The following is a 13679-nucleotide window of genomic DNA, read 5'->3' on the forward strand; positions in this document are numbered from 1 at the left end:
GACCCCCCACCCCAAACCAAAACTTTAGCCCTGTTGTGCTAATACAACAAGAATCATCTTTTAAAAAAATATTTAACTGGAACTGACTCACCATTGTCACTCTGGCCATCACCTTCCTCTGAATTCAGAGTCTGTTTGCCTGAGCTATGTCCTCGCCTTGCAACATGGTATCTCGAAGTAGCAGGAACCATTGTAGAGGGCCCTCCATGATTCTGTACCAAAGAGATACACACATACACATGCAGTTCTCCCTATATAGTCAGAGAAAAAGCTATAAATATTTTAAATTTACTTTAGAATCAAAAATATGTGAGGAAATAACGATCAAGAGAACAGAAGAGGGCTTCCCTGGTGGTGCAGTGGTTGAGAAATCTGCCTGCCAATGCAGGGGACACGGGTTCGAGCCCTGGTCTGGGAAGATCCCACATGCCGCGAAGCAACTGGGCCTGTGAGCCACAATTACTGAGCCTGTGCGTCTGGAGCCTGTGCTCCGCAACAAGAGAGGCCGCGATAGTGAGAGGCCCGCGCACTGCGATGAAGAGTGGTCCCTGCTTGCCACAACTAGAGAAAGCCCTCGCACAGAAACAAAGACCCAACACAGCCATAAATAAATAAATAAATAAATTTAAAAATTCACGACATATGTCAATATTAAAAAAAAAGAGAGAGAACAGAAGATTTTAGCCCATACTTATATAGGCAAGATTATTTGTCCACCTCTACTCCTCCTCCATAAGAACAGCTTAAAAAAACATTCTCTCCAATTTTTAAAAGCTCTAGGATGAAAACTCATGTTTTCCAGGAGGGGCTGTATTTGGTCATTTGTAAAACAGCTAAAATGTATCCATATTACCTTCACTTAAAAAAGTACAATAAAAAAAGTAAATGGCTTTTTGAGTAAAATTTTGACCTACTTACAGGTAAAGCTGGATAAGAAGTCTCATCCCCTTCTTCAACTTCATAAAAAGTAATGGTTTCTTCCAAGCCCCTGGGCATCTGTCCATTCTCTGGAACAAAGCTAAACTGGCACTCCTTATTCATACAATGCATCTGGCGGTGACTACGTCTAAAGGAACTTAAGTAGTTTGCAGAATGAGAAGGGGAAAAAAAGATAAAATATGGTAGTAACTTGTTTCTAATTTCTAAATAACAGTTCAAACATCTCAATGTTGGCACTTTAAAATTTAGTCCATATATTTACTGCACAGCAAGAAAGTCAGACTCACTCATTTTCTCTAACTTTCAAAGTTAAAATTCACTTACCGAGATCTATAGGAGAAGTTATCATAGCTCTGGCAGCACCCTCTACCCGGGCCAGGGTAAAAACCAACTTTAGGGCCTGCCATGTTGTGCCTGTTTATAAAGCGAGGTGAATCCCTAAGGGGGAAAAAACCCAGAACTCTTTATTTACTAGCGCTTGAGTAGTCAGTCTTTGTAGTTAAATAGAATTAACATATCCTTCTAAAAATGACCAAATAGAAAGAGCTTTGCTTTCCTCACTACTGACATTAGGCCTATTCATTTTTTTTAAATTGCAGTATAGTCGCTTTACAATGTTGTGTTAATTTCTGCTGTACAGCAAAGTGATTCAGTTATACATATACATACATTCTTTCTTTATATTCTTTATGGTTTGGCCTATTCATTATTGACAGACACAGTGCCATATACATGGCACTCAGCTTGATGGCATTCTATCTTCTAGGATCTCTTCAACTGCTCCATCATATTTTCCTAGACTATGAGAATACAAATCTTCAATAAATTTGACAAGAATTTAAGTATACATCAGTTCCATCCATTACGCTCCCTTCAGGCAGAGATTATAAAATAATTCTAAACTATTAAGATATTTCTAACTTCTACTGTAATTCTGCCAAGGAATTATTTCCAATGTCTAAACAGAGATGTACATTATCTTCAAAGTCAGTTAAGACCTACCTGGGCATCCCATATCCCCGACCTTGTCCCTGAGATGAATGTTGAGGATGAAAATGTCCATTAGACATAAAACCGCCAGCTGTCTGTGAGCAGTGCATTGGAGAGTCATGCCCATAACGCATACTGTGCTGAAGCCTGGGTGGGAGGAGGGGGTCTCCCCTGCTGTAAGCCATAGTCATATAAACCTCTTTCCCTCTAATTTTCTTGAACATCTTCCTCCGTTGCTTCATGTCCATCTCTGACATAGCTTTCAAGCAAACAAAGAAGTAAGCAATAAGCTTCAAAACCAAAGCAAAAGGTCCAGTGTCTCCCACAAATGTCTAAGACTCTCAGATGTTTTACTTAGGAAAACCATATGAATACAGGGAAGGAACTTCTGTATTTTCAAAGGATGTACTAGGTCTTTCATTCGGAAGGGCAAAACCAGCAAGTAACTTCTGTATCAATGGACATCTCAGCACTACCTTTAGTATAGGCAACTTTGGTCATCAAAACATAGAGTCAGTCATCCAGTCATCTATGTTACTGTTATCCAAAAAATTATGTCTATTAATAGACATATTAATATGGCTGCTTCCAGCTTCTCTGGCTGCTTCCATGAGGTGTTTTCCTAGTTCTTTGAGAAATCTTTTCCCTTCAAGTTTTAGAATTTAAAATCCACTCCATCTTAAGCTTAAGCAAAGTCACCTAAACAGTAGTTCTCAGCCAGGGACAATTCTGCCCCTCCCCTTCTTGAGGCACATTTGGCAATGTCTGGAGACATTTTTGGTTGTCATAACTTGGAGAAGGATGCTGCTGGCATCTAGTAGATAGAGACCAGGGATGCTGCTAAGCATCCTACAATGCATAGGACAGCTCCCTACAACGAAGTATTATCCATCCTAAAAAGTCAGTAGTGCTGAAGTTGAGAAACTCTAACCCAGGATAAGACTTAACGTTCCAGCATTTTTTTTAAGTGCAATGTAGGTAAATACAAGAGGAAAATAATAAAACCTTCAGCATACAAACCCATTTCTGGGACACAGCCGCAGGAAATTTTCTGGTAACCTCTTCCTTTCCTACTGGGTGTAACATTCCAGGCAGGAACAGGTGTTACTTGGGTAATTGGTTTTAAGTTAGCCAGTGGAACAACATGCCTTAAACATAAAGATACCACCATTAAGCCATGGCAACACAGACTTAATTCTCATTTGATACATATACCTGATCCCTCCTACTTCATTTTCAAGTGTTTTCTATTTAAACCTGTTAACACTAGCTTCCTCACTGAGGTTTTCTTTTTATGTTAAAAAACCTAAGAGCAGTTTGTACAATTTCACAGCTGTTTGTAGCACATATCATGCTCAGGAGGATAGACTGTGGTAGACTAATTTACAAATATTTGTTGCCTCTCCTTGAAGAACGATTATATTTTCTCACCCCATTGACTTTAGGCTTAGTTATGTAACCTATTTTGGCCAGGAAAATTTGAGCAGATGCTTTAAAAACCAGCACACGGTTTGTCATGTTTTCATTTTTTCCCTGCCTGTGATCCTGGTAGCATACGTCTGGATAGAGCCGTTGTCAACCTGGGTCCCCTTTGCTGACCTACTATGAACATGCTAAATGAGCAAGAAATGAACTTTAAGTTGCCAAAAGTCTTTGGTTGTTAGGGCAGCATAACCTACTTTAATGGTTCTCAAAGTGGACCAACGGCATTAGCATCACCTGGAAACTTGTTAGAAGTTTAAATTCTTGGGCCCCACCACAAACTTACTAAATCAAACTTTGGGGATGGAGTTCATCAATCTGTATTTTAACAAGCTCTCCAGGTAATTCTGGGGTATGTTAAAGTTTGAGAACAGATGGACTAGCCTATCTTGATATTGGCAGAGACTCAGTTAACAAACTAGCTTTCCAGTTAGTATAGTTTTATATCAGAATTCTGTTGTACTTAGTATTTCTAATAAGTCGGCTATTACCCAGGATTTTGAAACATGCATAGGTATACTGAAATTTCACACCTTACCATATGCTTTTACAACTCACAATAAGTCATCTTAGGCCAGTACCAAATATAACTTCGGTTCTCTTACTAGCATCCTGGTAATTCTCAATATTACAAAAAGGCATCAAAAGCCAAAGATTTTAGTAATTCAACAAATTATTATATTCTTACTTTTCTGCCAATTCTTCAATGAAGACTGTTACAGAATTGCTTTCATTTCCAACTTCCTGAATATGAGCATTATAATATCTTCCACCTGATTCCAAGTGAACCTGAAAGAGGGGAAGAGACAGTAAGAACACATCTAGTCTCGAGTCAGATCTGGCTTTTGCCAAACAAAAACACTACTTCTCCTCCCAAGTGGAGTTCAGTATCTACTTATTAAAGCAGTTGATAATCAACACTGCCAGTCCAGTTCAATGGAGGCAGCACATGCTGAAACAGCGTTACATCTAATCACAAGTTTGTAATTAAAATTTAACCAAACATTAAAAAAATTCCTAGCATTTTGTAAGTTAGTTTTGTTGAACTCATATTAATGACTAAAACCACAATCTCAGAAAAACAAATTACTGATTCTTTAAAGAAGGAACTAACCTGACATTTGTCTCCCAAATAGTACTGTCTCCCAGCATACTCCATATAATCAGATTTTTGAAGTTCTATGAAAAGAAAATGAAGATTCAAGCTCAACCGAACTGGTTCCTTTGCTGTTTTACGTCATTTCATTTTCTAATTTATTTTTACCACAGTGTTTTTGACAATGCTACCACTATAAGCTAAAATCTGGTGGGAAAATGCCCTAAAGGGTCATTCCATCACTCTTGATGGGTTATTCCTGTGGTCAATTTAAGGAGACCTGCCAGAATAGTTCTGTGCTATAAAACACAAATAGGGGGCTTCCCTAGTAGCGCAGTGGTTGGGAGTCTGCCTGCCGATGCAGGGAACGCGGGTTCGTGCCCCGGTCCGGGAGGATCCCACATGCCCTAGAGCGGCTAGGCCCGTGAGCCATGGCCACGGGGCCTGCGCGTCCGGAGCCTGTGCTCTGCAATGGGAGAGGCCACGGCAGTGAGGGGCCCACATACCGCAAAAAAAAAAAAAAAAAAAAAAACCATAAATAGGTGGAAATTGGGAGGTTGTAATCTTAAGAGTTGGTCATATACCAACAAGGTACAGTTTGAAAGTAACACACTTCAATTTTTTTAAAAAAGGAAAAAAAAACACTGTGTAGCTTCTTCAAAACAATACAGTTTACCCTTGAACAACACGGGTTTGAACTGCATGTATCCACTCATATGCAGATTTTTTTCAATAGTACTACAAGTACCGAGGTTGTTGAATCCGAGGATGTAGAACTGAGGATACAGAGGAACTGGGAATACTGAGGGCTGACTACAAATTATATCTGGATTTTCAACTGCTTAGGGGGTCAGCGGCCCTAACCCCCACACTGTTCAAGGATCAACTGTGTTTTTATTGTGTTCCACAAGGTATTAACCTCATTCTAGATTATTAACTATACCTAGGTTCACCACCGAGGTTCAAGGAGTTGAATATGAAACATTAGAGGCTACCTTGATGGCAGAACTTTAAGACCTACTTTGATCAACTTAGTTATCTTACAAGGGGAGAGAAACAATTACTTATTTCAAGGGTTGGCAAACTTTCTCTGTAAAGAGCCATATAGTAAATATTTCAAAGTTTGTGGGTCATACAGACTCTTGCAATTATTCAAGTCTGTCATAAAACTTTATGGACACTTAAAATTGAATTTCATATAATTCTCATGTATCACAATACACTGTTCTTTTAATTTTTCCCTGCCACTTAAAAATATCAAAACCATTCTTAGCTCACAGACCATACAAAAACAGGTGGCAGATTGGATTTGATTCACAGGTCATAGTCTGCCAACACCTGACCTATTCATCTATCAGTGAGGGCAGTCTTGACACATTAAACTTAAGATGAACTTATTTCCACTTACAAGTTTCTGGTACTCTTAAAGTTATCTAAAGACACACAGTCTTTGCACAGTTGAAGTCCCTGATGAACATCAGACTCTAAAAGATCCCTCCCCAGTTCTAAACCTATTTGTTTCCTCCTTTGGATGTAAATCATGTATTGAGTAGGCTAAAAAGTACCATATAAACATATAAAAGTGTTTTTTTATAACAGTAGTTTGAAAACACCTCTTACTAAAAAAATTTGCAAAATTATTCTAGATCTGTCAGGATTCAAAAATATCCTGTTGATGTTTCATTACCTTTTCTGCTGTCCAGCCAAACATCAAATTCTACATTACGATAGATTTCTGGATCCAGGGCTTTGAGCACCTTATAAGGGAAGAGCATCTTTGATGGATTTTCTGGAGACTAAAACAAAAATAATCATGCTACAAACTCACCATCCTTAAGTCTTCCTTCTATGAAAAAGGAAGAAATAAGGTTCTTTTCTTCCTTTTTTAAAACTATGTACATATAGGCCTGTCCTTCTTTATTAAAAGAAATAGGACTTCCCTGGTGGCACAGTGGTTAAGAATCCGCCTGCCAATGCAGAGCACATGGGTTCGAGCCGTGGTCCGGGGAGATCCCACATGCATCGGAGCAGCTAAGCCCATGTGCCACAACTACTGAAGCCCGCACACCTGGAGCCCATGCTCCACAACAAGAGAAGCCCCAGCAATGAGAAGACTGCGCACCACAACGAAGAGTAGCCCCACTCACCACAACTAGAGAAAGCCCACGCATTGCAATGAAGACCCAACACAGCCTAAATAAATAAACCTTCATTAAAAAAAAAAGAAATAAAAGCCGCAATAAATTTTACTGTGTTTTTTAAAAATCAGGAGTCTAAATAAGCAATATGCAGAAATCTAAAAGGTTATAGATGGCAGAAGAGAAATATTGTCTAAAGCAGCCAATAACTCAGGAGATACATAAATCAATGCAACACAGACCAGAATTAAAGATTCAGTCAGGGCTATTCAACAAGTCTCATCTTGATATGCATACAGAGGTGCATATCAAGTTCAAGTGTTTCTGTACCCTAGACACCTAGACAAATCTGAAAAGGTTACTTCATTTTGATCAAAATCTGCTACAATTTCCAAAAGAATTATCTTTTTCTTCTGCTTTCCTAGAATTTCATGGTATTCCATACTGTTTCCAAATTACCAGCACTTGGGGGCATACACAGAGATTGTTCTAGTAGTATCTGCCCTATTTAGCTAGTCTCAAACTGAAGGTCTGCTTGATTTTAGACCTATACAGGTGGTAAAATTCCTCCTGTTTCTCCAACTAGGATTACTACCTATTTTCTGAGTAAAATAGGAATAAACCTTACTCTCTTTAATGACAAAAAGAAACCTCAGCATCAGAAGATTGATTACAAACTAAATATCTATTGGGTTTCTAATATTACTTTAACTTGAAAACAACAGCTTCTGAAATTTCTCAAGTGTTCAGAGTTAGCTTTGAAAAAAATTTACAATTCCATGGGAATAAAAATTCAGAGAACATTAAGCACAAATTTTACATTTCAGATCAAGACTTACACGAAGGAAAACATCAGCTCTTCCCCCACCCCATATAACTAAAATGGACCATCTGACCTTAACTAGTTTAAGTTATGATACTGCAAGCCAAGATTATGAAAATTCTTTGCCCTAGAAGATCTCAAACCTTTGCTTCTTCTGTTCCTTGATTGTACCCCTCTGGTATATTTTCAACATTGCAGCAGGCACCCCACTCTTCAGTCCTAATTGAAAAGATTTAGAACAAAGAGCTTTATATAAATGCAGTAGCTAAGTCGTAAGTCTAATGACTATACCACCATCTAGTGGTAAAGTAGCTCAGTTCTAAAAATGAGGCAAATACTTTTTCATCCCAGCATTTACATTTATGCTTCCTCTTTTTAAGTACGTGCTACAAATACCTCCTATATATTTCATACCTCCTGTGGGGACACAATCTCAGGATGGTCACTATGATCCCCACCTCCTGGTGTTCACACTCTTGTATGATTTCCCTCCAAGTTTGTGTCTAACCAATAGACAGGATGTATATCATTACACTATATAAGAATGTAGTGCCTGTCTTGCTGATCTCTCTTGCTGACTATAAGGAAGCAAGCAGACATGTTCACCAACCCCATGTGGCAAGGAGCTGAGGGTTATTCTGGCTAACAGCCAGCAAAAAGCTGAAGTTCTCAGTCCTACAGCTGCAAGGAATTGAATACTACCAAGAACCATGTGGATCCTTCCCCAAAGCTCCAGATGAGAACTCAATCTTGGCTAAAACCCTCATTACATTCTTGTGAGATCCTAAGCAGAAGACCCAGATAAGCTGTGCCCAGATTCCTAACCCACATAAATTATGAGATAAGAATGTTGTTTTAAGCTGCCAAGTTTGTGGAAATATTGTTACTCAGCAACAGATAACTAATACACCCTGCCTTCCTACTACTTTAGTTTCTGTAAGCCTCAAGTTCTTAATACAAATAATCAGTGAAGAATGAAGTAACTTCTACCCTGATATATATGGTTGCCACCCGCCCCCCGCATTCCTTAACACAGTCATCCCTCGGTATCCATGAGGGATTGGGTCCAGGACCCCTGGCAGATATCAAAATCCTCAAGTTTCTCAAGTCCCTCACGGTCAGCCTTCCACCACCCCAGGTTCTGCATGTGGATCGGGAGGGCCGATTGTAAGCTTTTTTAAAAAACCCTCTTTATCAAAAAAAAAAGCATTAAACATTCAAGAAATAGAACTGCAAGACAACAAAAAGACAAGGTTATATCTGACTAGCACCAAGCCTATCTGAATTTCCAGACAGAAGAATCAGGGAGAAATATAAGACAACACCTACTTTATTATCTCAAAGTTTTTGACTAAATCTGTTCAATAATAGCTGCTTCCTCAGAGGCCACAATGTATACTCCTAGTGAGTACCAAAGGCAGACACTAAAAGCTCCTAAAACTCCCCTTTAGCCTGAGATATTCTTTTCTACTAGCTGGATGTATGTGTCAAGTAACCACTTTGAACCTCAGTTACCATTTACAAAATGATGGTGCTGGTTTAGGATCAGGTTTTTTTCCCTCAAAGTGTGGTCCATGGCCTACCTCTATCAGAATACTTGGGTGTACTTGTTTAAAAAGTAGATCCCTGGCCCTACTCTGACCTCCAATTTTGAAAGGAGGCCCCAAAATCTGCCTAACAAGCGCCCTAAGTAATTCATATATAAGTTTGAGAATCATGGGATTATAGTTCCAAAGTCTCTTCTAGCAATTAAAAAACTGATTCTGGAGTCAGACTTGAGATATGTGTCAGGAGGGGGAAATTTCCCCCCTACCCCTCTTGAGTTCTTGTGGCTGGACGAATAATAAAATTGACACAAGACAGGTTAATAGGAGAAAAACAAAAAAATGGATTCCGACTTGGACCAAACCCCCAAAGCCTGAGCATTTCGCAATGCAACATATCTTTTGGTAAAACTTCTCTTCCCCCATTAAAAAATGTATATCCCTGTACATACAAGCATATATACATACATACATGTGTGTGTATATACAGTTGGCCCCTTCATTTCAGCAGGTTCCACATCCACAGATTCAATCAGCCACGGATGGAATTGGTTGAATCTGTGGACACAGAACCCATGGATATGGAGAGGGCTAACTGCACATACTACACTGTTTTATACAAGGGACTTGAGCATCAAGCATTTTGGTGTTTGCAGGGGTCCTGGCGCCAATCCTCCGCAAATGTCAAGAGATAACTATATAAATACACTAAGTCATAAGCTTGCCAGGTCCCTTCCACTTTCAAATGATACACAGAAACATCATGATCTTGTAGTTGACATCCCCTTTCCCTTTATTACCTATCCTGAGTTGAACTCTTGGAGCCAATATGGACATTCCCACTTCTAGTCACAGCATTGTTCCCGTTCTTCTTGGAACCACTTCGAAACAACTCAATTGCAGTCTTCAACTCTTCTTCATCCACAACAAACACATCTTTATAGAGAATTTCATACAACACAGCTAAAGGAAAAAATGACCAAAACTCCAATTGTCAAAATAAGAATTTTTATAACAATGTGAAAATAGCTATAACCCAGTATACAAATTCAATAGGTGCCAACAAAGTTTTAAGAGCTACTTATGGTGGGCCCCTCAATTTAAAGATCAGCAACAAATCATCTGAAAGCACACCCAAACATTTATAAAGCCTACACATGCCTTGACAAACAGCTGCGCTTGACTGAAATTGTTTTGAGTACACTGAATCATAATGACCATTACTTGAACAGCAGAGTAGAATCTGAAGAAAAAACACACAGAACAATTAAGTGAATGTTAGACTTCTTACAACCATGAAATACTTCAAATTAAGTTGCTAATCAGAAATTGATAAACTAAATGAATTTGCTTTTTTAAAAAAGTGACTTTCTGATTCTACATATGTGATATCATACAGTAGTTGTCTTTCTCTGTTTGACTTATTTCACTTAGCATACATGTCAATCAAATCTCAATAAGGCTGGGGAAAAAGTGAGTTTAAAATCCAAATACAGATAAATGAAAGCTGTATCCTATAATCAGATTTTCTTGACAGTGACTTTTATTTCTTTAAAAAGAATTTTTAATAAGTGAAAAGAATCTGAAAAAAAATATATATGTACAACTAAATTACCCCGCTGCACACCTGCAACTAACACAACACTGCAAACTAACCACACTTCAATTAAAAAAAAAAGACAGTTTTCCAAAGTGGTTGTGCAATTTATACTCATACTAGCAGTATATTAGAGTTTTAGTTATTCCAGGTTCTTGACACAATTTTCCATCCTTTTTTATTTTTGTTAATTGTTTGGAGTTGTTTTTATAGTTCTTTTTTGTTCCTTTCTTCTTTTTCTGCTTACGAGTTGATAACTTTCTTTAGTGTTACATTTGGATTCTTTTCTCTATTATGTGTGTGTATCTATTACAGATTTCTAGTTTGTGGTTAGCATGAGATTTATATATAGCAATCTCTCTCTCTCTCTCTATATATATATATATATATATATATATATTTACACGTGATTATTTTAAACTGCTGATCTCTTAATTTCAAATGCATTTTATCAACCCTGCATTTTTACTCTCCTTCCCTCATGATTACTGTTTTTAACATCATATTTTACATCTCTTTTGTGTATCCCTTAATGTTTATTGTGGATATAGATATTTTACTACTTTTGTCTTGTAACCTTCTTACCATCTTTGTATGTGGTTGACTTCCAAAAAGATGTGGTACATATATACAATAGAATATTACTCAGCCATAAAAAAGAATGAAATAATGCCATTTGCAGCAACATGAACAGACCTAGAGATTATCATGCTAAGGGAGGTAAGATTGACTTTTAAATGTCAAGATTAAAATCACTGCTAAGGCAACAGTGTGAGCCTCAATCACATTCCTGATAATATACCAAACAAGTCCTGATTTATGAATTTGCAGAAGATGGGAACTTTAACAAATTGAGCAAAAAGAATAGGAAGCCTAACAGAAGTCAAACGACCCAGCTTAACTTCGAAAAATGGAGAAAACAGGTCAAATACCCCAAATTTAGACTATGGGGGGAGGAATTTCATTGAATTTATTCAAAATGTTATCCACTATATTGAATAGCAATATATCAATATGCTATATAGGAGACTTCCTTAAAGAATTGAGGCACTGAGATGGCTATAAAATGAGTTAATTTCTTAGCTGATTCCTTCAATATCTAGTTTTTTCAAACAATGTTCGAAGGCCAGGCTTACTAATCAAATTATTTCAGTAAAAATGCTCCCTGGCTCCATGTGATGAAATCTGTTTATATAACAGGTCCAAAACCTTTTTGAATTTTTCTTCAAAAACCTCTGTCTTGTGTAAGGGATGTAATCCCTAGTGATTAAGTCTATTTCATTTTGAAGCCATCTCTGGAAACAACCTGAGGTACCAAGGACAATTCTCTGTGATCTATGAGAGGATAGTGTCACCAAATTTCCTTGGCAGAAAATTATCCTAAGCACTCTTCTTTCTACTTTCCTACACTACCCTGGGCTAACTTCTCCCAATGAACAAGTTCTCTGACCGCAGGTCTATTATTCTTCCCTAGTCTTTTTTTGCAATCACAACTCTAACTCTATTAGTATAATCCATTTCAAAGTACTGAGAGGGAGTATCAAGGTAAAGTAACCCACAATAAAGTTTAAGTTGCAAAGTTTCACCCGCCCCCAAGGGGTATTTGCATTTAAGAGGAGTTTATTAATCTAAAAGAACAGTGAGCAGATTTTGAGCTGAGAAGCCTTTTGTACTTTGGACTAGAAGAACTGGGAACTCCAACAAAGAAAGGTTAATAACCAGAGGCAGTTAGTAAGGATTAGTTAAAGGAACCCAGCTAACCAGAACTGATGACTAAATAAGCAGGAAAGAAAACAAAGATGAGTATACAATTTCTCTATTGAAGTGGCAAGAAGTTCTATTTTGATTGGAATAGGCAAAACTAAAGCATGATGGCTTTTATGTTCCTGGTGGTATCTCAACATAAAATAATAATTTTCTCATAAATACTTGTGAGTGGTGTGTTTGTTGGGGGTGGGAAGGTGGGATGTAATGGCAGTAAACTAGTTAAAAATGAGGTAGATCTATATGACTGATGGGGATAAATATCTGAAAAGAACAAGTGACAGAATGTTAAGTATGAGCCCATCTACATAAAAAATAATAAATGAATAAATACATAGAGAATGAAATTGGGATACCCACCCAAACTTAACAGCTGTTACTTTGAAGCACATGAGATTGAAAAGCATGAACAGAAACTTGACTTTACATTTCCAGATACAGGTTTCATTTTGTTTTAAATATAGTGTTTTTCTACTCTTTCTAGATAGAACAAATTGGCTGAGTGAAAATGGCTAGTTTGCAGTAGCATTCACTTTGACACTGGATAACTATGTAAAATGCAGAATTAAGTCAGCTAAAAAGGTGAAAGGTACTAGGGTGAACATTAGGTATTTATTTCTTTGAAAATTTGCTCTAAATTATATTTTATGCAAAGCTTATTAATAATGTTCACTGCTTTTAATAAAGTCATTTTTGAAAATACAAACAATTCAAATATAAATCTTAGGAGCCTGAACTGATACAGCAACTAAGTTTTAGGCAAAGCAAGGTGTCGCACAACAGAAGTACCCTGCTGCCACCTGGCTCTTCCATACTTCAATTTCAGTATAAACTAACATTCGCTTTGTACATTCCCAAATCAGACATATATACAGTATCCTGTGCAATGCAAATACCCAACTGCTGATAAGTATTAGCTCTCTCTATATATATGTATGGATGAGACTTACACATGATATTCTCATGGCTGCACACACTAAAAAGGTCTTACATTTTTGTATTCTTATGGTTCCCAATGGGTGATGTTTTCCCCTTAATTAGCTCAAAAATATCTCTGTAAAATGTATAAGACTCATTTGAAAACAGAGCTGTATAATTATAGGAACTAGGTGGTAGGTATATGGATGTTCACTATACAAGTCTTATAATTTCTCTCTGTATGAAAAATTTCAGAATAAAATGGAGAAAAAAATTAACTGCAGGTTTAAAGGTTCCTGGTAAAGATCTAACTGTCTAAATCTCACCTCAGACAATGCTGTGTACAGTTGCTAAAACACAATAGCTAACACGCCTCTTCCTCAAACAA

General features: G+C 37.5%; 1 protein-coding gene across 1 annotated transcript in view; it reads right to left on the bottom strand.

The window, feature by feature from the left end:
• ALG13 (ALG13 UDP-N-acetylglucosaminyltransferase subunit) overlaps positions 1 to 13679 on the bottom strand; it is a 79944-nt gene that overhangs the window by 38979 nt on the left and 27286 nt on the right. Inside the window, 11 exon segments of the mRNA XM_081221376.1 lie at positions 92 to 212; positions 919 to 1075; positions 1264 to 1377; positions 1942 to 2188; positions 2950 to 3077; positions 4100 to 4200; positions 4526 to 4590; positions 6195 to 6303; positions 7612 to 7687; positions 9813 to 9975; positions 10174 to 10255. Of these exon segments, the coding sequence (XP_081077502.1) occupies positions 92 to 212; positions 919 to 1075; positions 1264 to 1377; positions 1942 to 2188; positions 2950 to 3077; positions 4100 to 4200; positions 4526 to 4590; positions 6195 to 6303; positions 7612 to 7687; positions 9813 to 9975; positions 10174 to 10255 (1363 nt within the window).

This window comes from Mesoplodon bidens (assembly GCF_964165515.1).
Source record: "Mesoplodon bidens genome assembly, chromosome: X".
Taxonomy (NCBI): Eukaryota; Metazoa; Chordata; class Mammalia; order Artiodactyla; family Ziphiidae; genus Mesoplodon; species Mesoplodon bidens.